The following is a 24985-nucleotide window of genomic DNA, read 5'->3' as shown; positions in this document are numbered from 1 at the left end:
CAGAGCTATGATCCCAGCACTCAGGAGGTGGAGACAGGAGAGTCATGACTCAAGAAGCCAGCTGGGCTCCATAGTTAGTTCCCGGCAAGCATGAGCTGCACAGGATCATGTCTTTAAAAACCCCAAAGGATGAAAGGGTAGAATGCTGAACATTTTGGAGAACTATTAATTTTATTTTTCATAAAATAATCTATATAGGCTGAATCTATATGCATTTCTTTGATTTCAACAACATTTTATGAATCAAATCCCGAATTTCCCCTAAAATGCCTATTTTTTCCTCATTTTTTTTTGATGGCTTTGAACTAAGAGATCTGCCTGCCTCTGCCTCCTGAGAGCTATAATTAAAAATGTGCACCAACAATGCAAGACTCTAATGCACGTATTGCAACACTGTTTTTATGCTAAGATTCAAGATCAGTATTACTGACTGCATAATTTTACAACATGCATGAAATGGTAGATTAAGAAAAGGGGGTAATTTGACATACCTCCTGTGAGAAAGGCTAGCACTCAGGAGTGATACATACAAGATTGCCCCAAACACACACACACACACACAAACACACACACTCTCACATATGCATATACACACATGCACACTCACACACTCACAGAAACACACACACTCATGTACACAATGTGCTAGAGCTTGATCCAAGGGCCTGCTGCTTGCTAAGCAAGTGCCCCACTGCTAAGCTACATGCCCAACTGAACACAAGGCTTTGTAGACAGTGACAGAGGAGGAACTGCAGCTGAGGTTGGAGACTGTAGGACCTATAGCTATGGAGTAGCAGCAGTGGACCAAGCCTTGAGAGGAAGGGCAGGAGGACAAGGCCACAGTTCAAGTGGGAAAGGGAAGGGGATGGAAACTGAACTGGCTAGACAGGATGTAAAGGCAGTCATGAAAGGCTGGGGACTAAACATGTAGAGCAAAAGGCTGAGCTCACTGTGGGTCATGAGAAACAGCCAAATGAAATGTAAAGTGTGGTAGGAATCATGTTGGAAAACAAAGTATACAATTGTTAGAGGCTGGAGTGGGCCAGTTACTAACACTGGGACTCTTACTGAGGCATCTCACTGTAGCAAAGAGTAAAGAGGCAATCCTCAACTTTCTAAGGTTTTTTATAAAAGTTAAACTTTGTCCTGAAAGCCAAGGTTAACATGGCTGTGAAGAGATGGGCCCTCTACTCTAGTCATGGCAAGTGGAGCCAGAGCTGTCTACCAACCAGCCAGTCAGGATAAGGACGGGGACTGTCCACAGCTTTGGAGAGGACAAGGACTGTCTATAGCTTTGGAGAGGAGTCCTTCACTGTCTCTGCCTGGTAGCAGCCTGCTTACATGGCTCAAATCCTCCTTCCCTGGCCCTTCCTGCTTCATCTTACCACAGTGCAGCAGACACTCTAACTAAATGCAATCTGGCCTTGGGATGCATTCAAGAAGTCATTCCAGGGCCCTGGCTGGACTCAGCACCTGCCTTATCTGCCTTGGTTTCCCCCCATCCCCCATCCCCCAGTTCACTACTGCAAACCACCGCCACCCATACCCCCCCCCCCACAGTGACAATGGGCTTTCTGGTCCTCTACCGTTTGGTCCATTGCTGTGTAACTCTTCGAGGCCCACTCTGTAAGATTGGCATGTGGGACCCCACACTCCCTGCTCCTCCTTATATAGTCCCACATCTTCCTTTGTGTTTTCTCTCAATGTTTCCATTCCCCCCCCCCCCCGTGAACTCCTAACACTGGTGTTTGCTATAATGTCAGTGTCTTCACGTCACCCCTTAGTTTCAAACTTACGTATGTCCAACTGACTACCCTGTTATCCCACATCTGGTATTGCAAGTCAGTTAATGCCAACCTGAACAAAATGAACCTCTCACCCCACCCTCCCCCGCCATTCACAGCTCCTGCTAGTTTATTGTCTACTTCATGGTTTTCATTATTTACTTTGGTTATCTGAGTGGAATGAAGGTCAACATTTACTCTTCCTCTCTCCCTGCCGAACACTTTACAAGTTGCTGATTTTACTTCCTAAATACTTTTTAAAAATATTTATTTTTATTTTAAGTGTATGGAATGTTTGCCATGCATATGTGTATCAAATGCATACAGTGCCCATGGAGGTCAAAGGGGTTGTCAGGGTCCTGGAACTAGAGTTACAGACAGCTGTGAGCTACCATGTAGATGCTGAGAGTCAGACCTGGGCCATCTGCAAGAGCAGGAAGCACTCTAAACTGCCAGGCCATCTCTCTAGCCAGCCCCCCATCACTGTTAAACTACACCTCCTTCCATCTGTATCATTAACTGCCATATTCTGCCTATTAGTAATCACCCTGAGCTTAAGCCAATCCTGAAGCATGATAAACTCTAAGGTGATGTCCACCATCACCACCAGAGTAAAGGAGTCAAAACAAACTCTGTCTTACATCTGTTGGCACCCAACCCTTTAATGGTTCCTCTTCCTTCACAACCCTAATAGAAGGTCATGATCACAGTCAAGCTTTGCAATGATTCTCTCAACCTATATGCACCTGCTTCCTCCATTTCCTCTTCCTTCTCCTTGTCCTCTTCCTTCATACTCCTCCCTTCCCCTCCCCACCTCTCCCCTCTTCCCACTGTTTCTGGGCTAAACTGAAGCAGAACATCACAGCAGAAGGGCATGGTCCTGGAAGCTGCTTACCTCCTGGCAGCCAGACAAGAGAGGCCAGGGATGAGACAGAGCTTTCAACAGCTGTCTCCAGTGACCCACTTCCTCCTACAAGGTCCACTGCCTAGCTCCCATCACCTACAGATAGTGCCATCACACTGTGAGCCCATCACTGGGGTGAGCCACAGATGATGACAGAGTGTTTCATCAGGACCAGTGGGAAAGAAGGGTTCAGAGAAAGGCGAGAGGGTAAGAGGAGGTGATGCAGGGGCATGGGTATGATCCAAATATTACGTATATGGACAAAAATATCAAAAAGTAAATTAGCTAAAAGTAATTAATGCCCATCAGCTGGTCTTTACCACACCCACCTTTGGGCGACATATTAGGGTCAAACCATAAGAGTGACTGGTTCCCCAGCTCTGGGTTTCTTCTGTGTCTCTTTCTCTAGAGCACAGCTTGCTTTTACTTAGCTAACTCACTATATATTTTATTCACAACTCAATAAAGGCACCAGGTTTTCTAAGGAGTTTTCCCTAAAACACTTTTACTAAGACTAGGGTAGTTGCCCGTCCTCCAGGAGGTCAATAATTTAAATGTATTAAGTGATACTTCATAGATTTTTTTTGTATTTCTAAAAATAATTGATTCTTAAAAATAGAAACTCTTTATTGTAAACAATCAAACGTAAGGAAACCATTGGGTAACTTAAAATATATTACAAAGCAAAAAAAAAAAAAAAAATCTGGACTACTGATACCACTGGGTAGCCATGTCAATGTAAAAGTGAATCACACACATCTCTGGTGTGTGTGTGTTTGGAGAAAAGCAACTTGATTTTTTTTTGAAGATAAATGCTTTTCATACTGTGTATTTTATATTTAAGACACAATCTTAAGCCTCGAATGGGCTCCACAGAGCAATGGCTCTAACTGCCTCCACCTCAGCCTAGCAAATGTTCTTTCATTCTTTTTTGTTTTCCCTTTTGAAGTATTGAGAATTGAACCCACGACTTTGCATATGCTAGGCAAATTCTCTACCACTGAGCAACACCCCAACAAAACAACTTTCAAATCAAGCTTGTAATTATTCCATTATTTTTAGAGAGAAATCTTAGTGTGATAAGATGGCTCAGTGGTTAAGCCTGATTGCAAGACTGATAACTTAAGTTTGACCCCGAAGCCCACATAGGGAAGAGAATCTTTTAACTGCAAAAACAAAGCATACTTTAGGTCTGGGGTAAATTCTGTTTCCTTTAGGAACCATGCTCTTGGGGGCTGGATAGATAGCTCAGTAATTAAGAGCATTTGTTGCTCTTGCTGAGGACCCAGCAACCCACATGGAGGCTCACAACCATAGTAAATTCAGTTCCAGGGGATTCAATGCCCTTTTCTGAACTTTGTGTGAACCAGGCATGTATGTGGCAAAACACTCATTCCTGTAAAATAAAATAAATAATTCTAAAGACATAAAAAGAACCATACCCCTGCAGGCTTGTTCTTTAAACTATAAAAAGTGGTATCCTGGCAACAAGTAAGGCAGAAAATTAAAGCGTCCCTTCTTTGTTACATTGATTTTTAAAAATTAATATGATGTCCATGTGGATACAGCTTCTAGACGCTTAGGCATGCTCGCTCCTCTCATTATTCTGTACTTTAATCTTCAAATATTCTTTTGGGAAGACTATGGAAATAATTTATGTAAAGAGCACCTTTGTCTTTCATATTACTCGACTTATTCTTTACTTACAAAATAAATATTTCCAAGGGGATAAGAAATACAGGGATTCACAGTTACGCTGCCTTCCACATACAGATGTGTAAAAAAGTTCCTTACGTTTCCCAAAGTTTTGACAAAGTTCAACAACATTCCCATTGTCTGTTTTACTGAATCAAGTATCAATGAGCACTCCATATCAATAAAGCACAGCACACTGGAGGCAGAAAAACTCTAACAGCTCAGCAGCTTTTCCTACAGGATGCCACGAATCTCTTAATGGTGAAACTGTCCGAGTAGACATGCTTTTAAATGTGTTAAGAAGAGACGTGACAAGACTCTGCTCAGGACTCTACGGAACTCCTCCCTGAAGTCCTCCAGTCTCCATGGAATTCACTGCCCTGTTTGATGACTGAGCCCTGGAGTCATCCTTTCTAACAACGAGGGAGTGGCTTGTGAGTGACTAGATGAGTTAGTTGAATGGCTTGTGGGTGGTTAGATGAGTTAGTAGAAATCTCTTTTAGGAAAAACCTTGAATAAGAGCACACTCTATACCTCCTCTGCCCCACAAAGCTATAACATGTAATGTTTTCAGTTGGGCTAAATTATGTAGAATAAAATGTCATTAATAAATGTTCCTGCATATATAACTGCTCAATGACTTAACAGTCCTAATTTCTTTCTAGGGATTCTTTCTTTCAAAAACAAATGGAAGGAAACTGGGCATGAGAGTGCTCATTTATGATCCCAGCACTCAGGAGTCGGAAGCAGGAGTTCAAGGCAGTCTGGGCTGTGAAGTAAGAAAACCTAGTTTTGTTTTTGTTTTTAAAAGGAGGGAGGATGTCTAGTTTGGTATTAATATTTGGCTATGACTTTTAAATGAATTATTGATCTAAGCCAATAAAACAACCTATCATATACTACCCATAAAGTCTACATGGCACATTAACTAGGAATATTTCCCTAATAAGACAAAACAATTGTCACTAATCCAAAGACTGATGATTTAACATAGTAATAATAATAATAATAATAATAATAATAATTATTATTATTATATAATATATATTATTTATATATAATATATATAATATAATAATATAATATAATAATATAATAATAATAAATATAAAAATAATAATAATTATTATTATTATTACCTAACTAAAAGCCCCACTGTTGGGCTAGAGAGATGGCTCAGTGGTTAAGAGAACTGGATGTTCATCCAAAGGAAATGGGTTTGATTCCCAGAACCCATATGGCAGCTAACAACTTATAACTCCAGTTCCAGGGCACCCAACACACTCTTCTGGCCTCCACAGGCACTGTATGCATGGGGTGCACAGACATTTGTGCAGGAAAACCGCTCCCAAACACACCCCTCACACACATACACACAAACACACACTCACACTGGCATACATGTACACAAAGACACACCCACACCCCACACACTCACTCACACACACTTACATATACACTCAAACACTCACACTTGCACACATGTCCACATAGACATATAACACCACACACACACACACATTTACACTCACACTTGCACACATAGACACACACTACACACTCACTCACACTTACCCACTCACACTTGCACACATAGATACCACCATACACCCCTACACTCACTCACTCACTCTTGCACACATGCACACACACACACACACACCTATACACAGTTCCATTGTGTTTCCACTTGGCAATCCATAAACCCTATCTCAACTTTTCTTTCATTTTCTTGAACAAACATGTGTAAGTAATCTTTCCAAAAAAGCAAATACAGCTAATAATGTGCTAAGTTAGAATCCTGACATTAAAATCTAGTAAAAACTAAAAGGCATACAAAAATGTCTGACGAGTTCATAACACTTGATTACACCAACAGTACACAGGAGGGAGGGTGTTCAAGGGAGATCATAGACTCATTAAGATACTGACAACAGTCTAAAGGCACAATTTTCCAGTTTAACACTGTGTGAGGAGATAACTATAGTATTTATTAATCCAGTTTTTTATAATGTGAAGTCAAAGAATTACTTCAAATAAACAACACATTTTTAGAATTTACTGTGACTTACAAAAAGGTGTAACCTGATGAGCCATATAGAAATCACACACTTTCAACACCACTGTTGTGATCACTTAAATAAAACAACCACTATGTTGTAAAGGGTAGCCACACATCAGCACCAGTAACCAAAACTAAGTTTTTATACTATTGAAGAGGTATACTTAATTCTAAGGTGTCATACCAGTAGAGAAAAGCAAAAACACCAACAATTTAACTTATCAGATTCAAGTCACTGAAGTACGTTTTGTTTTATTTTTATTGTAGTTGTGTTTGAACACAGGGTTATAGATACAGTGGTCAAGTGAGTCACCACTGAGCTGTATGTCCAGCCTTCTTTGAGTTTTATTTTTGAGAGAGAGACAGAGAGACAGAGAGGGAGAGACAGAGACAGAAACAGAGAGACGGGGTGTGTGTGTGTGTGTGTGTGTGTGTGTTACTGAGGATTGAAGCCAGTGTCCTTGAACATACTCAGCTACATCCCAGGCCTCTGTAACTTGGCCTTGAATTTGCTGTATTTCTATCCTACTCTCCTGAATAGCTAGGATTATATATAGGTCTGTACTGTCAGGCCCAGTTTGTTTTATTTTTTATAAACATATTCTATATATAAACATATTATGTGATATATTTCTAGTAGAAGAATCTTCTTGATTTTTTTTGGGGGGGGCAGGTTATCTCTAAAATCACGTGGTTTACAGCCAAACACTAGGCAGAGAGAGATACCAAATTGGATGTCTCCATCAGGTCCGTCCCTTTGGATTTTGGGGAACCCTGTGGAAGAGGGAGAGGAAGAATTGTAGGAGCCAGAGGGGTCAAGGACACCAGGAGAACAGGGTCCACTGATGTCAACAAAGCAGGGCTCATAGGGGCTCACAGAGTCTGCATGGCTCGTAGCTAGGTCCTCTGCATACGTTATGGTTGTTAGCTGGTTGTTGTTGTGGGACTCCTGAGAGTAGGAGTCAGGGTGTCTCTGACTCTTCTGCCTGCTCTTGGGACCCTTCTCCTCCTACTGGCTTACCTCATCTGGCCTGATATGAGGGTTTGGGCCTAGTTTTATTATATCTTGATATGCAGTGTTCAGCTGATATCCCTGGGAGGCCTGCTCTTTTCTGAAGGGAAACAGAGGAGGAGGAGATTTGGGGACGGGGATGGGAGAGTCCAGGGAGGGAGCTGTGGTTGGGATGTATCAAAAACAACAACAACAACAACAAAATCATGTGGTTCACAGTTTAGGCAAATGCAGTGCTCTGTCCAACGCAGACAGACATATGGAGACAGTATGGAAGGATGTCAAGTCTTTTCAATTCCACTGAATAACTCTCAGTGAAGATTCACTCCATTGAAGGAGAGCAGCTGCGAGGGCTTTAAGAAAGTCCATCCTAACAAGCGAGGGCATCATCATTCTCCAGTTAACACGTAACCACTTTCTTTTTGGTCCATAACATCCTTGAGACCTAGAGAGGGCTCCTGAGAAAGTTACTGATTGTGCAGTAGTTTTCTCACCGACAGAACAGTATTCCTCTGTTGACTCAATGGATAAATCAGGGGGTTTCAATTCATAGCACTGACACAGATTTGCTATCGATGATAAAGTGCCTTTTTCCTTTCCACTCCATGGTATTTGATTTTCATGTAGAGTCACATACTTGTCTAACCCTCGATCAGAAGGCCAGCAACAGAAACCTGAAACTCGTTCCAAGCACACATTTGCTATGCCTCATAAAATTCATGAATCCATTTGACTCCAGTGATACCTACATACACGCAACCCCACGTGGGATGCACTAGCTTTACCGACACTGAGCGCTCCTACTTCAGGTAAGTGGAAGCGGAAGCAGGCAGGGAGCAGCGGCATATACACACTACTGGTTACTAAATTACTACAGTGTCACTTCCTAACAAGAAAGTCACAGTGGATCAGAGGAAGGAAGTATGCTAACTCAGGCTAGATCAACTGCACACCCCACCCCCTCTCTGTGTGTCGGTCTGTCTGTCTTTGGTTTTGGTTTTCTGAGATGGGATTTCTCTGACTGTCCTGAAATTTACTCTGTAGACCAGGCTGGCCTCGAACTCAGAGATCAGCCTGCCTCTGCCTCTCTGCCTCTTTGCCTCTGCTTCTGCCTCCAGAGTGCTGGGATTAAAGGCATGTGCCACCACTGCCCACGACACGTATCATTCTTATCCTCCTGTAGTCTTATCTTCCCAGGCTTTAGTCGTGAAAATGACGTGAAGGTTTCCCTCTGGCTCATTCACATAATCAACGTCCTGGTTTTCCATCTCTCCAGGCTGTGTGGAGAATGGTCAGACCAGCATCTTCAGGGAAGGAAAACCCAAGCCCTGCTACACCCCTTTCGTTTGCTGTCAGTCAGCATTCCTGTAGCAAATGATCTCTGAGCATCAAGTGTGTTCTGCTATAGGTAGGGGATCCAAACCTTTATACTGCCAGGTTCAGACTGGATGAACAAAAAGCTGCAACTGAGGACCGAGTATATTCAAGTTTTCTCTCTTCAGCCACTACCACTAGGCCTCAAAAATGATAATCTTCCCATCTCTAATAACTTTGAAAGTAAGTCCTTATCCCATATTTTATAAAAAATGTGTTGCCACTTCTGAGAAAAAAAAACCATACCAAGGTTACTTTCGCTTCCTGAGCCAATCAAGACCACTGTTTTTGCCTGTAATAACTATGGATGCTTTTAAAGGAAAACTACCACGTGTTATTCATAATTAAAAACCATAGAAAAGTGGGGGGAAATTTTAAAGCCTTCAGAAAGAAAAAAAATGACATAGCACAACTAAAACAGAAGAAATCAGATCACGAACAGTTTCCATGAATAAATGTAATCAATCAATTTCTGTGAGAATTGAGGTCTACAGGCCAGCACCAGGGTTCTGCAGGTAAAGCCGCTTGCGGACAAACCTCAAGAGCCGAATGTGAGCTCCAAGACCTCCATGGTGAAGGGAAGGAACCAACTCCCTCAAGCTGTTCTCTGACCTCCAGAGGTGCACTGCGGCGTGCACATGCCTCCTCAACCCCCATAAAATGTTTAGTCAAAAAAGATTAACCTGAGTCTAGCTATATAATAAAGCTACAAAGTCTATTTCATTTCATTGTCCCTCACTATCTCGTACCTAAACAACCTAGACAGAAGCCCTGGATGAGTCTGTAGCGTTCCACTGTCTCCCGTATGCCAGGAGCTTGTACAATGAGAGCAATGCCTGCTGAGGTGCCGCCTACTTCAAAAAGTGGCCCACTCACAGACCACGTGAGTTCAAACACACAGCACCTGGAAACGAGCTTGCTCAGCCCTGATAGCATGCGTGGTGTTCAGCAGTTGAACTGAAACTGCCTCCAAGTATATCCCAGCATATTACTGTCAAAGGCACAGACCAGGGCTTCTATCTCAACACCCGAAGTCCTTTTAACCGAACACTTGGAAGATGTGGCCTCATTCCCACACTGACACGATGCAAGTGCAGGAAGTAAGCACAAAGCACCCAAATAATTAAAACCCACACATGGAGGGTATTAAGCTACTTTCATCACCAACGCTAACAAACTCGGAAAACAGGAAAGTGATGTTAAGTCCCTGAATCAGCTGAAGTTATGAAATGCATTTTAATATTCAACTCTCTAAGGTCATCATCTATCTCTGTGAGTCTGAAAAGCTGCAAGTCTGTGTGAGTTACAAGTTACCGTTTTATTTGTAATTTTAAGAAATATGTGCATCTATTAGTTACCGGCCAGTAATAACTGATGACTAGCTCCAGTAGCAAGGATCTCGGCAGGAAACAGATTTAGCAATTTAAATGTTTTATAAGTTTTTGTAATTGAGGAAACTTTTCATAATCTGACATTTGTTAAAACCACTTATTAGAAATTATGCAGCACAGTAGCTGTGGAAATATGAGCTAGCTTCACAATTATAAAGTCAGCCTCTGCAGCCCTTCCCTATTGTACAGAGTGGCATAAGCCCCACGGCGGCCTATCAGCTAACTGGCAGGCAGGGGGCTGCTCTATTCAAAGTGAGAGATACAAGCTGCAGGGCAAAAACCTGGCAGCTCCCATCTGACCCCACAATCCCCTACTGGTGACAGCTCCAAGCTCCATGGCAAATTAGGCCTTCTCATATTACAATTGGAGAAGACAGATTCCATTAGCAGTATCTGAAATTGAGTGGAGAGCTGCGCTGTTATCAGACTTGACTCATAAGCACTGCTATTAATCAGAGCTATGATAGCATTTATATATTTCAAGCTATCTGCTGCCGCTGTGATATTCTGCTACAAAGGGTTGATGGGACTTAGGAAAGTGAACAATAGCGCTTTCTGGGAAAAGCAGAGTAAATCAAGAAAGTCTATGACTTCCGCGCATTCTGAAGGGATTGCGGTTTACATAAATTTTCTCCCAATTGGAGACTGAGCTCTTCCTCATCTTACACATGGGATTTAGTTGTCACTCAATGGTAACAGCTGTGAAAAGGTGAAGCGGCCCACCGCTCGGAATATTGCCTTCGCTTTTAAAGCAATTAACCCATGAACAGGAGGATACCTGGTGATATCAAAGGGATTAGGCCAGGCAGTGCATTATTAACATCTCCTTGAACTAATTCTAACTCTGACTAGCTGTCAGAAAAGACTCTACAGTCTTAAAAGAGTTTTGGCCTGCTTTTCTCCCTTCAAAATGAAGCACTGCTATTTGAGCCTAATATGTCCCTCAACTTATAAGAAAATGCAAATGAACCGGGCTCTTAATATGCTTAACCAGCCAAAGTCAATGCAATTTTAATACAAGTATGAGAAAAATATATGATCAATTAACCAGGGATGAAGACAGATATTCCCCTGAAAGGAAATGAATGCTCTGGTACTCCCATTCTGCCCAAGTGCGGAAGCTTGGTGATGTCTTGTTACTTATGCATAGATACTTCTGAAATTAGGAAGTACGGCACATCCTCTCTATGGCAATAATCTAAAACAGTCTTTGAGTTGGAAAATCCAAATGTCCCTTAAGCAGGAGATTCTGCATTCTCCAAGGTATGGTCTTTTCGTTTTCTATTCTTTACTGAATGGCATCTTAGTAGAAGCTGTAAGAATAGCAGATACACTGCTTAGAATCAAGCACTTTCCAAAACTATAATCAAATTAATTTCAGCAGCGAATTAATGCTTAGAAATAGACAATATAAAAATATGGCAAAATTCCATGCATAAAATATGGACGTAAAATAACCTGTCTGGAGATACCCAACTATTACTGCTATAATTTGATGATAATTTCTTTGTAGTTCCAACATATCACTGATTATTAATACATATATAGTCCACATAACATATTCTACACTAAGAGGTCTGATTTCTTACCACACAGTGCTTATGGTCTTGGTGGATTTCTTTTTATAAATTTCCAGAACAGGGACTTTTAGAATGTCTGAAAGTATGCTGATTTAGTGGATGGTTTATCTTAGAATGTTGTTATAAAAACTAGAAGTATTTTACTTTCATTTCTCACTGGGTGCTCTAGAACCACCAGGGCAGGCATTTGTCTGCAGTTCCATCTGGCCACTAACAGTTGGAAACCACCATCATCCTCATCACCACCATCACCACCACCATCATCACCACCATCACCATCATCCTTGCTGGCTGACTTACAAGGCTACTAAGAATCCGTTTCTTACCTTTTACCTCCCCACACAATCTCTGACAGGAGACTATACACAGCTAAAGCTTCCGGAGGTACAGTGTGTTTGCACACCACTGTCTGTGTGTTTCCTTCTCTTTAAATGATAGAAAGCAGCACCTAGGAAACGTATTTGACATAGCCGCTGGCCAATGATGGCCTTAGCCCTCTTCCTGGTTCACTACATAGCATTAGTTTGATGTTTCCTGGCAAATAACTTTGAAATTCAAATAGTAAGAAAAGTTAGGTGGCATTCATATTTGTGATTAAATTACTATAACTTTAAAAAAGTCACATATAGGATCTATGAATTACAAATAGGATACTTTAAATTACATTCCACCACATTTAAAAATGATTTACCTCAGTGGGCTTAAAAGAAAAATCCCTGTTCTTTTAAAACACTAACTTAATTACATAGTCTTAATATAAAGATATAAGGATGAACTGCGTATTAGTTCATTAAAATGAAAGATTAAATCCCTTTTTACAAAATGCCCGCTTTAGCATGCCCCAAAGGGCACGCTGCTCACAGAGTTGCCACACTGTTACCATTTCTAATTCCATGCATTGCTTTAGTGTGCTATTTTACTCATGTGCTTCTACATTAGAGCAAATCAGTACAAATGAGGTCCTGCCAGCCGTTAGCAAGACTGACAAAAAGTGAAGTGTTAATGATATCTTAGGGCTTTTAAAGGCAAGAGAAGGATGCAAAAAAAGCAAAGATTACATAGTAATTGGAAACAACGAATAAATTGTTCTTTCAAGCTAAGCCATGTTTACTGAAAAAAAAAATGGAGCCTTTTACATCAACACATTTAAACAGAAATTTGCTTTTGAAACACACTCTTTGTTTAAAAGGTACAGAAGGTCTTTCTGTCCACCCCAAGAGCTAAATATAGTGAATGCTACGTGAACAATTACCTGAAAAAAAAACCCTAAACCTGTTAAAAGAATTAATTTACTGCACACCAGTCAGCACAAACTCACATGTAGAGAAATTCTCTCCTAGGTATTGGGGGGAAGAAAGAGGCAAACTGCTTCCTGGATCAAAACCCTTCAATATTCACAGAAACGGAAAGAGGATTCTGTCTGTAAATGAATAAAGTAGTGAAATGTCCCCTAGCAGCTTCTGAGGGAGGAGGGAGCCTGTAAAAGAACATATTTCCTGTGTGTCGGGACTGGGAAAGCCACCAGTGTCGTTCGTGGCTGCACAGACCCTCTCCTGCTGCCAGGTTTATGCTCACAGAGGAAAGGTTTCAGAGGTTAAGTTCAGGTCATACAACAAATGAAATTGTAACAAGCCAGCTGACATTGTATAATGTCTTCTTCCACTCAATCAATAGGCTACTGTTAGTCCTATTACCATAGAGATGGCTTCTCCTTTCTGAAGGGTGTCTATTGTTTGACAAAACAAATTTGCCACTTGAACTGGGTTGTTCCCAAAGGACGTGTACCTTGTCAGTTATTTGTATTCAAAATAATGAAGTATTTTCCTATTAAAGTGTATTCGAGCAATGATGCTGTTAGATTCTTTTTCAGGGAGACACCAACTTTTCTCAAGTCCTATGGCTGTGGAGCTGCTTAGAGAGACAGCTGCAGCTGCGTAGTATCAGACTCCTGATTTAAAATGTCAGCAAGTGGAAGGATTCGTGGACGATGCTGTGCATAAAACCACAGAGTCACATGGCAAGCTGCTCATCCTCCACTCAGATGCTCAAGCACAGGAAGTGGGAAAAGCTATTTTTAACCTGGGCAAGTAAAGGGAAATTATTGTCCAAAGCTATCTGGATTAAGAGGTTTTTATATATGATTTTTTAAAAATAGTGGCTTCCTGTGGAATGGCATCAATCATATGTGAGAAAAAATGAAAAGTTTTAGAGCACAAACTGCCTTACTTGCCTCAGAGCATGCATGCGCGCGTGCGTGTGCACACACACACACACACACACACACACATACACACACAAATTCATAGTATTGAAGTGTATCTTAAAAGTTCCTTGTGAAAATTAGTAACTCAATGTCTTCAATATTGAACAGGTTAAATTTCAAATTACAACTCAAATATTTAAAAGAAAAAACATCAATATTCCTCTCAATGAACACACTCGTAGGTACTTAGTCATAGGAGACTCAAAAAATAGTTTTAATCAAACTTATTCCAAGTTTTAAAAAAAAATTCATAGCACCCAGGCAGAACCCTTATTTCACACACTGCTTGCTAAAGGACTATCAGTGAAAATGTAAGATTAAATGCAGACAGGTCGAGGGTACGAATAACATGTAGTAAATTACCAAAACTGTAAGAGTTGATCTGAACCCTTTCTACAAATAGATTTAAAAGTAAACTTTAGAATCATTATGTTAGCTTTACCACTTCAATAAAAAATTCAAAAAATTTTTAAAAATTTAAAAATCCTAGCTGCCAAAATTATCAGTGAAACTGGGTTTTACTCAAGCTATACTACATTTGATTATTATTATTAGTAGTAGTAGTAGTAGTAGTAATGTACTTAAGAAAGCTTACAAAAGCTTTTGGAAGCAGGATTTTCCCCTCCATTTTCTACAAAATACAGTTTGTATTTTTTCGGTATCATCCTCTTAGGAAACATGTTTAGGCTAAGTTAAGAATGGAGACAGAAACAGAGTAGGCAAATGAGTTCACCAATATTCTAGAGCAGTAACCAATCTGTTAAAAGCATAGTGGCTTCCAACTATGATCGGCTCCATCAAAGAAGTCAGCAGGATCTATTCTGTCTCCCTCCCCGAGGGCTACAGTGGGTCAATGTGAAACCTCACTAAAACCATACCCCAAATGTGATTTCCTTGGTTAACAGCCTCATTTCCAAAGCATGCAGTTACGTTCATATTTATCATATAATTGGGTATCAGGCCCAGCCTGAGAGGCAGCTGCGGGTCAGCTGCATGGTGAGTAATTAGGTGAACTGACCACTTCTAAGACAAGCTTGGTGTTGCTGAGTCAGCCCACCCTCATCTGTGTAAAATGACAAACCTCATTAGTTCTGCCTAACCAGAGAAGTGTGACAATGAACAGGTGACACGCTCACCACACTGTACAAAGCAGAGCCAACCCTGTACATCTGAGGGGTAAGGAGGTGAAATCACGTGACTGAGGGACACCACCTAAGCAGCCAAAGATTTTACTACTGTCTGAAGCTGGCCACGTGGAACCCACAACTCTTAATTTCTCAAAGTTAACTAATCAGCCACTTTACCTGAAAACGGTGTAGAAGAGGAGCGAGGCGGCTACCGCCCCGAATAAGCCACAGAGGAGATTGACGCGGTAGGCGACGGAGCCAAATGGAAAGACGGTGATTGCCAGGCTAGCCACCAGTGTGAACAACGGATAGCCGGGGGGATGGGCGACCTATGGAAAAATAAGCAACAGTTAGATGCTCTCATCAAAAAAGATGTGTCACACTGGCTTTAACTGAAAAGCAGCCCTTTTTTTTTCGGGCAAGCAAGAGGACTATGTGCAGATGCCTAAATGTCTCAATAGTGGCAGTGGCTCCCTACTGTAATCGCTGTTAATAAGGTTTTTTTTTCTTTTCTTTTTTAAAGAGATCTGGCCTGTATATCCTATGGTACCTGATCTAAAGAAAGGATGACATATCCCACTGTCAGACCTTAAGCAGTTTGTGCTCCAGGTTTACAGTATATTCGGGTCATTTAAAAGGTGACTAAGCAGGCGGGCCCTGAAACATCATCTTGGTAGAGTTTAAAGACCACACTGCTCCCGGATTACCACCACGCTGACAGTCATAAGGTCTTGACTAAAGGGATCACACACTATAATAAAGTTTATTAAATAATAAACTTATTAAAATGGTTAACCCGATTTATTCTCCACAGCTTATACAAAATTTAGGGTGATAATAAGCCAGCTACTGTATATATAGTAAAGGCTTTGCTTTATAATTTCAGCTAATTGGATTTAAAACTTAAAGTAAATTGTCACGTACTGTACTTATAAGTTACTAAAAAGTAGGGCTTGAAAATAAATTAATCTACTTTATTCCACGCTTAATTAAACTTTCTTAATTCCTAAAACTGTTAATGAGAGCATTGATTAAACAATAAAACTAATACTCACTCCAAGCTCATGTGCGGCTGTGATCAGTTCCCCTGCGAAAAAATAATGTAAAACCAATAATTACTATTACAGAATGACACTCCTCCAAAGTTTTCAAAATCCGGATGCTTGCATTGGGGTTTTGCATTAATTTGACTGGATAAAACTGTAAATCTGGAGGGATTTAACAGCATGAAATGGTCTAACAGGGCTTCCCCCATAGGTCTTATTAACTATCTTCCATAGTTTTAAATAACCAGTCAGGAGCGATGCAGGTGAGTTCTCATTATTAAAAACAGAACATTTTCTTTCCTGAAAGTTGTACTTACTTACAAATATACAGACACGTCTACAGAGCATGAATATGACACTCTGCAGTCTCTCAAGAACTTAGCACAGCTTATAAAGATGCAATCATAAAGCTATGTGTGGTCTGTTATCTTAGTACTTTGGAGGCAGAGGCAGGAGGATTACCATAAGTCCAAGGCCAGCGTGCACAACCTGGTGAGACTGCCCCTCCTACAACAACAACAACAACAACAACAACAACAACAACAACAACAACAAAATTCAGCTGTCTGACATAAAACATGTGAAGAGGTTTGAGTTTTGGGCACTGTCAGAAGTGTCCTGTTACCCAATGCTGGCACTTGGATAACTGTTTACATTAAGTTAGGTATCTTTAAACAATCGGTATTGTTCTTGGAAAGCTCTCCCAGAATTTATTGCTTTAAGCCAGCAAGCCATCCCACCCTTTGTATGGGGCTCCTCGGTGCTACTGGTCCTTTCTAAGCTCACAGCACAGTAAGCAAGCCAGTGTCTGCTCCTGGAATTCAGTAGAACACTCCTTTTGACTCCCCTCTACACAGCAGCACAGTGAAACGTTAGTCCATAATAGTGAGTTGTGGTACTACTGTTTATAGGCAAAGCACTTGTGTTCATTTTCTATTTCTTGACAGATATCAATACTCTGCCTTGAATTTCTACTGTCCTAGTTACACAAGTAGACCTCCACCTTACCTGGCCTGGGCTTATCTACTGTAACGTATCTTTTGTTCCAAAACTATTCTTGACTACAGCATCCTTCCTCCAATGTATACAAATCCAAGAAGCTGAATCCTAGCCCTAGTCTATACTTTCAACAGCTGCTGCTCAGTTATCTTAGCAAGAGTAAGGGCTTCTCAGGTCAGGCCTAATGGCTTCAAGGTCCCTTTAGCAGCCTTGTTTCTATACAACCTATGCTCCCTGGATACCAGTAGTCCACTAGGATGGTCCTTTATTCACACCCACACACACACACACACACACCCACACACACCCACACACACCCACACACACACCATCTCTCATCTTCTCACCCTGAAATATTTTGTAACCTTTCTTCCCTAAATCTGTCAAGGCCCAATTCATCTACCACTTCTGAGTAACACCTTTCCTCACACAGCTCCAGTCCCTGCATTATTATCTTCTCTTCCACAGAACCTGTTCGACTATTTAGCACTTTCCTATATGGGATTATATTCCAGCTAGCTGTTTTCATTTCTCTCTCACTAAGTTTAAAAACATCATCATATCCATTTCAGGATCCCACCGAGAAAACGCCAGCAGTCTCTCTGAGCACCCACAAAGAGTCAAACACAAACGCTCTGCGATTGGAGGGTGGTGATGGCATACCACACGGCCATCGTTACCACTTACAAACCCCTACCACACGGCCATTGTTACCACTTACACACCCCTAAGGCCAATCAGACACATGCTGCTCATGTAAACCAATTACTGACATTGGCACCTCAGAAACTGGAGAACTTTTTCTGTCCTGAACATCTTTCAGAGGAATTGCTTATAGTCTAAAAATGCTCAAAACTGTTCCTTGCATAACTACTGAGAGGCAGCGATCCTACAATTTTACTCCATGACTTTGCTCAAGTTTTTGCTCTTATCTGAGAGACCAAGCATACCATAAGTTCCAGCTTCAAGGTCTCCATTCTCTTCCATTCAGAATGTATTCAAACTACACTTTAATTTTGACACCCTTTCCTGCTTTTACACACACACACACACACCCGCACTTTCTGCAAAGTCCATCAATTCTTACCAATGTTCAATCTAAACAAAAATATGCCACTGTTCCAAATCTATGTCTTCCTGGCCAAGAGCAAAGGGAAAGTTCTTAAAGTGAATATGAAAAAACAGAAGGTAACGGAAATACTAACATAAACTCATGGCCTCCCGAGGTTGGTGGGCTTCCCTCAGTTAAGTTAAAGGGCTGTGAGTATCAGAACAAGACTTCCTGAAGATCTTCTAACGTTACCACTCAAACCTGCGGGGCAATTCTGAGGTATATTCAGGTTTGAAGGCACACAACTTTGTTGTCCCAAATGCAAATTAGAAGCAAGCCCAGAGCTGTCTGTAGATGCTTGAAGTGTGTATATGTTCAATATGGCCATTTATCATCCATTAGAATAACTATACTTATATATAAATCCATCTGTAAGTTAGTTCTTTCAAGGATCATGAGAACTGTTCATGAATATGAATGTCTACTAGTGCAAAAAATAATTTTGGCAGTGCCACACAATGTGATATATATCTATAGAGGAAAACTTAACACTTATCAGAAAAAAATGCATGTTTTATTTGGTTTTGAGATGTATTCTGTTTATTGACAGAATATATATTCATAAGTATTCAAGTACATCACAGAAACAATATGATCGAAAGTAACCTTAAACAAAATGTCCACATTGGCACATAGTTGAAAAATAACTCACTGATGATTCCTTAAAATGACCATAAAATATCAGAAGCAAGCACTACTTAGCATACAGTAAAAAAAGCAGAACATATCAGAAGTCTGGTAAATCAGATAATACACAACTTTATTCTTTTGGTAACACATGAAATACAGAATTTAAAAAGGCAACAATTTCAAATTTATTTTCACTATGTGTGATGGATGGATAATTTAACAATGTCACCAAACTCTTTTACATACGCATTAAGAAGACTGTTCCAGCATCAATCTGATTAGGTCCTTCTCAGAAGACCCTCACTCACTGTGACTTTGGATGTAGGTTAGCCTTACTTTTCTCATCTACAAAGATATATTACCTACCTTCTAGGACAGCTGGGAGGGTAAAACTCCATAAAAGGCACTTTGAACAATGAGTGCTGTACAGTAAATGCAATGTTATTCTTCTTATCCTGTATTTGTGGCTCAAATAAATTGCTTGATACTTTTTAATGGGTACAGAGCTATGTAACCCCTAAACTCTCCTTTATCAAATCCCTTGCTACCCTAAAACTCCTTCATTTTTTAACATTAATCTTAGGAAATTGGTAACTCCATTCCCAGTTATGCTAATGAAACACCACGCCCGCTAAGTGTTCAGTGGAACGGGGAAGAGATGACCTGAAAATGGAGATGGAGGCTTCTCTCCGTGGCAGGCAATCTTGAAGACAGTCCTGGTAATCCCCATCTCAGGGCTTTCTTGCCGTGTAATCCTCTCCCCTTTGAACTGGTCTAGATTTACCGACTCCCTCCAATAAAACAGGGCAGTGGCATATCACTTCCAGGATTAGGTCTCAAAAATGACAGAGGTGACAGAATGCTCTCATTCTTTTGACAGGAATCAGCTATTTTGTGGAGAGAGCCACATGGGATATAGGGCTAGACTTAAGTTTGGAAGTAGATACTCCCTAAACAGGGTCCTGAGAGGTTGCAACCCTGGGCCCCACCTTGTGCTGTGTTAGTGAACCCGGCTAAACTGCACCTAGAGATAATGATCCACAGACAGGAGATGATAAATGCTCGCCCCCCCCCCCCCCACTGCAGCCACCAAATCTGGGTGAACTTGTCAGGCAGTGAAATTATAAACAGCTCATGGGTTCTTCAGGAAACAGTTTGACTGTTCCATTACAGAACCATTCTGAAAACACGGCTGATTATTATGAGAAATTAGTGATCACTTTATCTGGCTGTAAAAATCAAACCAAACCAGGGACTTGTTTCTAGACTCAGATATGTGAAAATTATGCCCTAGCTTAATCTGTGTGAAACCTGTCTTTCATTTTCACAGGAAGAGGGGTGCTTTAAGTTGCACCTGGCATCCCCTTTTATGAGTTCCCCTCTAAATTTTCTGCATGGCTGGTTCCTTAATATTCAGGTTCTAACTAATACACCTCCAAGGTAGTCTTTCCTGACCTCCTGGCGAATCTACTCATTACCACTCCAACCACAATCTCCCTTAGTGCCTCCGTAACTCGCCACTACTTAAAATGTAGTTTATTTAATAACCCGTTGTGTCGTCTCTAAACACTGTAGAACGCTCCATGCTATTTGTTAACTACTGTCAATCTTTTTGTCTGAGACATTGTAAGGGCACGGCAGGTGATACAGGTAACAATGATCCGGGGAAAGTGGACAGTGGTTAAATTTCATCCGCTGAACAGCTGGAGAACACAGAGACCAGAGATCCAGAACCGGAAAGAAAACTGGTTCTGGAACTCAGAACCGTGCACGGAGCTCCAGCGAGGGGACGCGGGGCCGGGGCACCGAGGCGGCGGCACCCGGAGGCAGGGGGGCGGGGAGGAGGGCGGCCTGCGAGTACTTTACCCGAGTCTCCCCCAGGCAGCGAGCGGGGCAGCGTGAGGGTGAACACGGCAGCCACGGAGGCGAACACGGCCACGCTGCCGCGGAGGGCCCCGGAGCGCCACGGCCCCGCTCCCGCTGCCGGGCCCCCGCCGTCGCCATGGAGACCCATGGGCCCGGACGCGCGCAGCTCGCGGACCGTGACCCCTCGCAGCGGCGCGGACCTTCCCTGGCCGAGAGGCGCGCACAGCCCGCGCCGGCTTCCGGTCTCGCAGGGCCGAGCGCACCATACCTTCGCCCGCCAGGTCGGGGAGGAGGAGATGGCGGGCGCACCCCGGCACGGCTTAGGAATCTTCTGGGGGTCACTGCGCGTGGTACTGTGTCTGCGTCAGTGTGCTTTGAAGTAACGAATCACAAGGGAGCATAACTCCCGACGACATCAATCATGGGCCAGGCCTACTCGCGCTATGCAGTCTCTCTCTCCCCCTTTCCGCACTGACTTGGTCCGTTCCAAAAGAGACGGAAGCGGCGTGGATAACGGCGAGCCAGAAAGCGCTGCTCTGCCCCCTGTGGCGTGGGGTGGAACTGCACAAAAGGGCCTCCTAGAAACCCAACAAGGAAGGGTTCCAACCATGTAGTAAGCCACAATTACATTAATTGCTATTACATTTTTCAGTGGACCCATTGATCGCGGCTATATATTTATAGAGCCTTGCCTCATTAGAATTAATGTAAATCCATATGCTAATTATTAATTCACTAATTTTAAGATATTAAAATGTGCTAGTTAGTCTTTTTTTAACATGAGAATTCAGTAGGTGAGTTGAAATACTTGAGTTAACAAAATTAACTCTTCATGATAAAAGTGTCTCCTACTTAAATGAAGAGGAATGGTTTTTTTGTTTTGTTTTTTTTGGTTTTTTTTTTTTCTCTCTAAAAGTGGAAAATGAAATCAAGAGCCCACATAAATAATGCAAATGAAATGTAGAAAGAGATGGGAGCTACTAGACAATACACAGCACACTGCTGAGAATTGAATCTAGGGCCTTACACAGGCTAGGCTAGTAAACATTTTAAGCTTGCAGTTTGCATTATTTTAGCAATTACTCAGTCTGGGAAGGGAGCGGGCAACCTCCTTAGAATCTGTGTCAGAATACACGGGAAATGGGCAACATTCACAAATGTGCTATTTGCAGTCTGACAGGACCACTGTGTCCAGGCTGTGAAGTTGATAGGCAGTAATTGTGCCCACCTATCTTAGTCTTTTCTTGGTGTTTATAAAATGCTTTATCATCTGAGCTCCTGGGACACAGGGGTTGGGCAGTGTACTTTCCTTATTGCATGAGAAAACACTATGACCAATGAAACTTATAGAAGAAGCAGTTTATTTGGGAGAGATTTTCATGGCTGGGAGACATGGTAGCAAGTTCTCCATTGACCTTCGTTAAGGAAAATGCTTTTCTTGGTAGCAAAAGATCATGGGAAATACACCTTTCAACTAGACAGCTTGTCCAGGATTATCTTGTATGTATGTGTGTTCATATGTGACAATGTGTGTGTATGGTGGGGAGGGGGGTTGTCCAAGTCTGTACATGTAGAGACCAGAGGTCAATTTTGGATGGCTTCAACTATAGCTGCCCACCTTGGGTTTTTTGTTGTTGTTAGAGGTGGTGGTGTTTTGTTGTTTTTGACTTGGTTTTGTTTCATTTGGGTTCTTTGTTTTGTTTTTTGATAAATTGGTTAGCTGGAGCCCATAGAATCCAACTGTCTCCCAGTCCCCCAGTTCTGGAGTTATAGGTGCCAACAGCATGACTTGATTTTCTACGGGTGCTGGACATCCAAACACAGTACCTCACTTTTGCCTGGTGTACTGGCTAGTTTTGTGTCAACTTGACACAGCTGAGTTATCACAGAGAAAGGAGCTCCAGTTGAGGAAATGCCTCCATGAGGTCCAACTGTAAGGCATTGTCTCAATTAGTGATCAAGGGGGAAAGGCCCCTTGTGGGTGTGACCATCTCTGGGCTGGTAATCTTGGTTCTATAAGAGAGCAGATTGAGCAAGCCAGGGGAGGCAAGCCAGTAAGGACCATCCCTCCATGGCCTCTGCATCAGCTCCTGCTTCCTGACCTGCTTGAGTTCCAGTTCTGACTTCCTTGATGATAAACAGCAGTATGGAATTGTAAGCTGAATAAACCCTTCCCTCCCCAACTTGCTTCTTGGTCATGATGTTTGTGCAGGAATAGAAACCCTGACTAAGACACCTAGCAAGCAGTTTACCCACTGACTCCCCTTCCCAGACCCAGGGTCTAAGTCACTATTGTATTGCCAGGAAGACACACTGTGACCAAGGCAACTCTTACAAAAGAAGGCATTTATTTAGGAGCTTGCTAGTGGTTTCAGAGGGTTTGTCATTTATTATCATGTTGGGGAGCATGGTTGCACACAAGCGCAGGCACTGGTGAAGTGGCTGAGAGTTTTGCATTCTTATCCACAGGCAGGCAGAGAGAGTGAGACACTGGACCTGATATGGGCTTTTGAAACCTCACACAGAGCCCATTCCCAGTGGAACACCTCCCCCAGCAAGGACACACCTCCCCCAGCAAGGACACACCTCCTGCAGCAAAGACCTACCTCCCCCAACAAGGACACACCCCCTCCAGCAAGGACACACCTCCTCCAGCAAGGACACACCCCCTCCAGCAAGGACACACCTCCTCCAGCAAAGACACACCTCCCCCAAAAAGGACACACCTCCTCCAGCAAGGACACACCCCCTCCAGCAAGGACACACCTTCTCCAGCAAGGACACACCTCCCCCAGCAAGGACACATCTCCCCTAGCAAGGACACACCTCCTCCAGCAAGGACACACCTCCCCTAGCAAGTACACACCTCCTCCAGCAAGGACACACCTCCTAACACTTCAAGCAATTCACCAATAGGGAATCAAGCATTCAAAAATTTGAGTTATGTAGACCATTCTCATTCAAACCACCACATTCAAGGTTCTCCTACAATGAGTAAGTGGAGAATACACGCTGGGAGCTAACTACAGCATGCCCTTCATAATTAGATTTGATGACCTGTGCAGTTTTGAACCTTGGATGGTTAAAAGTTCAGTTTCAGTAGTGGTAGATATGGAAACCAGGTGCCAGGGAGTTAAGAAATAGCTGATTGGCAATAGAATGTATTTGTAAGACGTGTAAAGAATGTGCCAGACAAGGTTCATTTTGTTTTCTCTTGTAGTTTAAAGGAGTATCTCAAAAAGATGAGTATATTAGGGATGGAGCCAAGGAAGACAGAAGAGGGTTGAGGTTAGAAAGAGAAGAGGACTAGAGAACACTTTGACTTGCACACAACAGATGGGCTTGATTCTGGGGTAGACTATAAGATACAGAAGGAACATTATTGTTCATGTTCTACATCATCTCACTGTCCTTGGAGGCACGACAATAAAAACTACAAAACAGAGAAGTGTGCAAATCAGCGGACATACGTACTGTGAGTTATTTTTTTCAAATCGTTATCCAATGAGACTCTGGGAGTTGACTAAGCATGTGTCAAACACACAGGCAAGGACGTCACAAAATGCAGGCTAGACTTGGGTTTGAGTTAAAAACTTGCTGTTCAACTGAAATGATAGGGAATGTTGGGAAAGCCAACATATCCAATAGCCATCATAGAGACCATGGAACATGAGTTAGAAACAGCATCAGGTTGGTGGGAAAATCACTTCAAAGCAACTATCCTTTATTCAAAATGCTTAGGGCTGGGGATTCTGGAGAGGTGACTCGGCAGTCAGGAGCACTCACCACTGCCATAGAGGACATGAGGTGGATGTCCAGTGCCCACACCAGGCAGTTCTCAACTGCCTCTAAGTCCAGCTCCAGGAAGCTTTCTCACTGCCCTCCATGGACGCCCACACTCCTAGCACTTGCATAAACTATTAAAACCCAAGGGAGTTTCTGATGCTTATTCCTGTTAACTGTCCCTCTTCCCACTAGGTCTCTCTCTCTCTTGATCCCTGTCTAGCTGGGAGGGGTGGAAATGCCTCTCCTGTTTTCCTGTGGCATCCACTGGCACCACATTGTGGGTGAAGCAAGTGGCACTCTTTTTGTGAGATGGTAATAAAAATTCTGGCCCTCTAGGCCCCTCTGATTCCATCTG

General features: G+C 42.2%; 1 protein-coding gene across 2 annotated transcripts in view; it reads right to left on the bottom strand.

Moving 5' to 3' along the window:
• Tmem260 (transmembrane protein 260) overlaps positions 1-21090 on the bottom strand; it is a 67739-nt gene extending 46649 nt beyond the window's left edge. The window contains exons 1-3 of one of the 2 annotated variants that reach the window (XM_021181987.1): positions 20845-21090; positions 16248-16279; positions 15370-15521 (exon numbers count right to left, since the gene is read on the bottom strand). In XM_021181987.1, coding sequence (XP_021037646.1) covers positions 15370-15521; positions 16248-16279; positions 20845-20992 — 332 coding nt within the window. In that variant the 5' untranslated portion in view covers positions 20993-21090. The remainder of the gene's footprint in view (positions 1-15369; positions 15522-16247; positions 16280-20844) is intronic. The other variant, XM_029468944.1, reaches the window with a different exon arrangement.
• Between the last annotated feature and the right edge of the window lie 3895 nt (positions 21091-24985).

Source organism: Mus caroli, chromosome 14, assembly GCF_900094665.2.
Source record: "Mus caroli chromosome 14, CAROLI_EIJ_v1.1, whole genome shotgun sequence".
NCBI lineage: Eukaryota > Metazoa > Chordata > Mammalia > Rodentia > Muridae > Mus > Mus caroli.
This window is presented reverse-complemented; position numbering and strand designations above follow the sequence as displayed.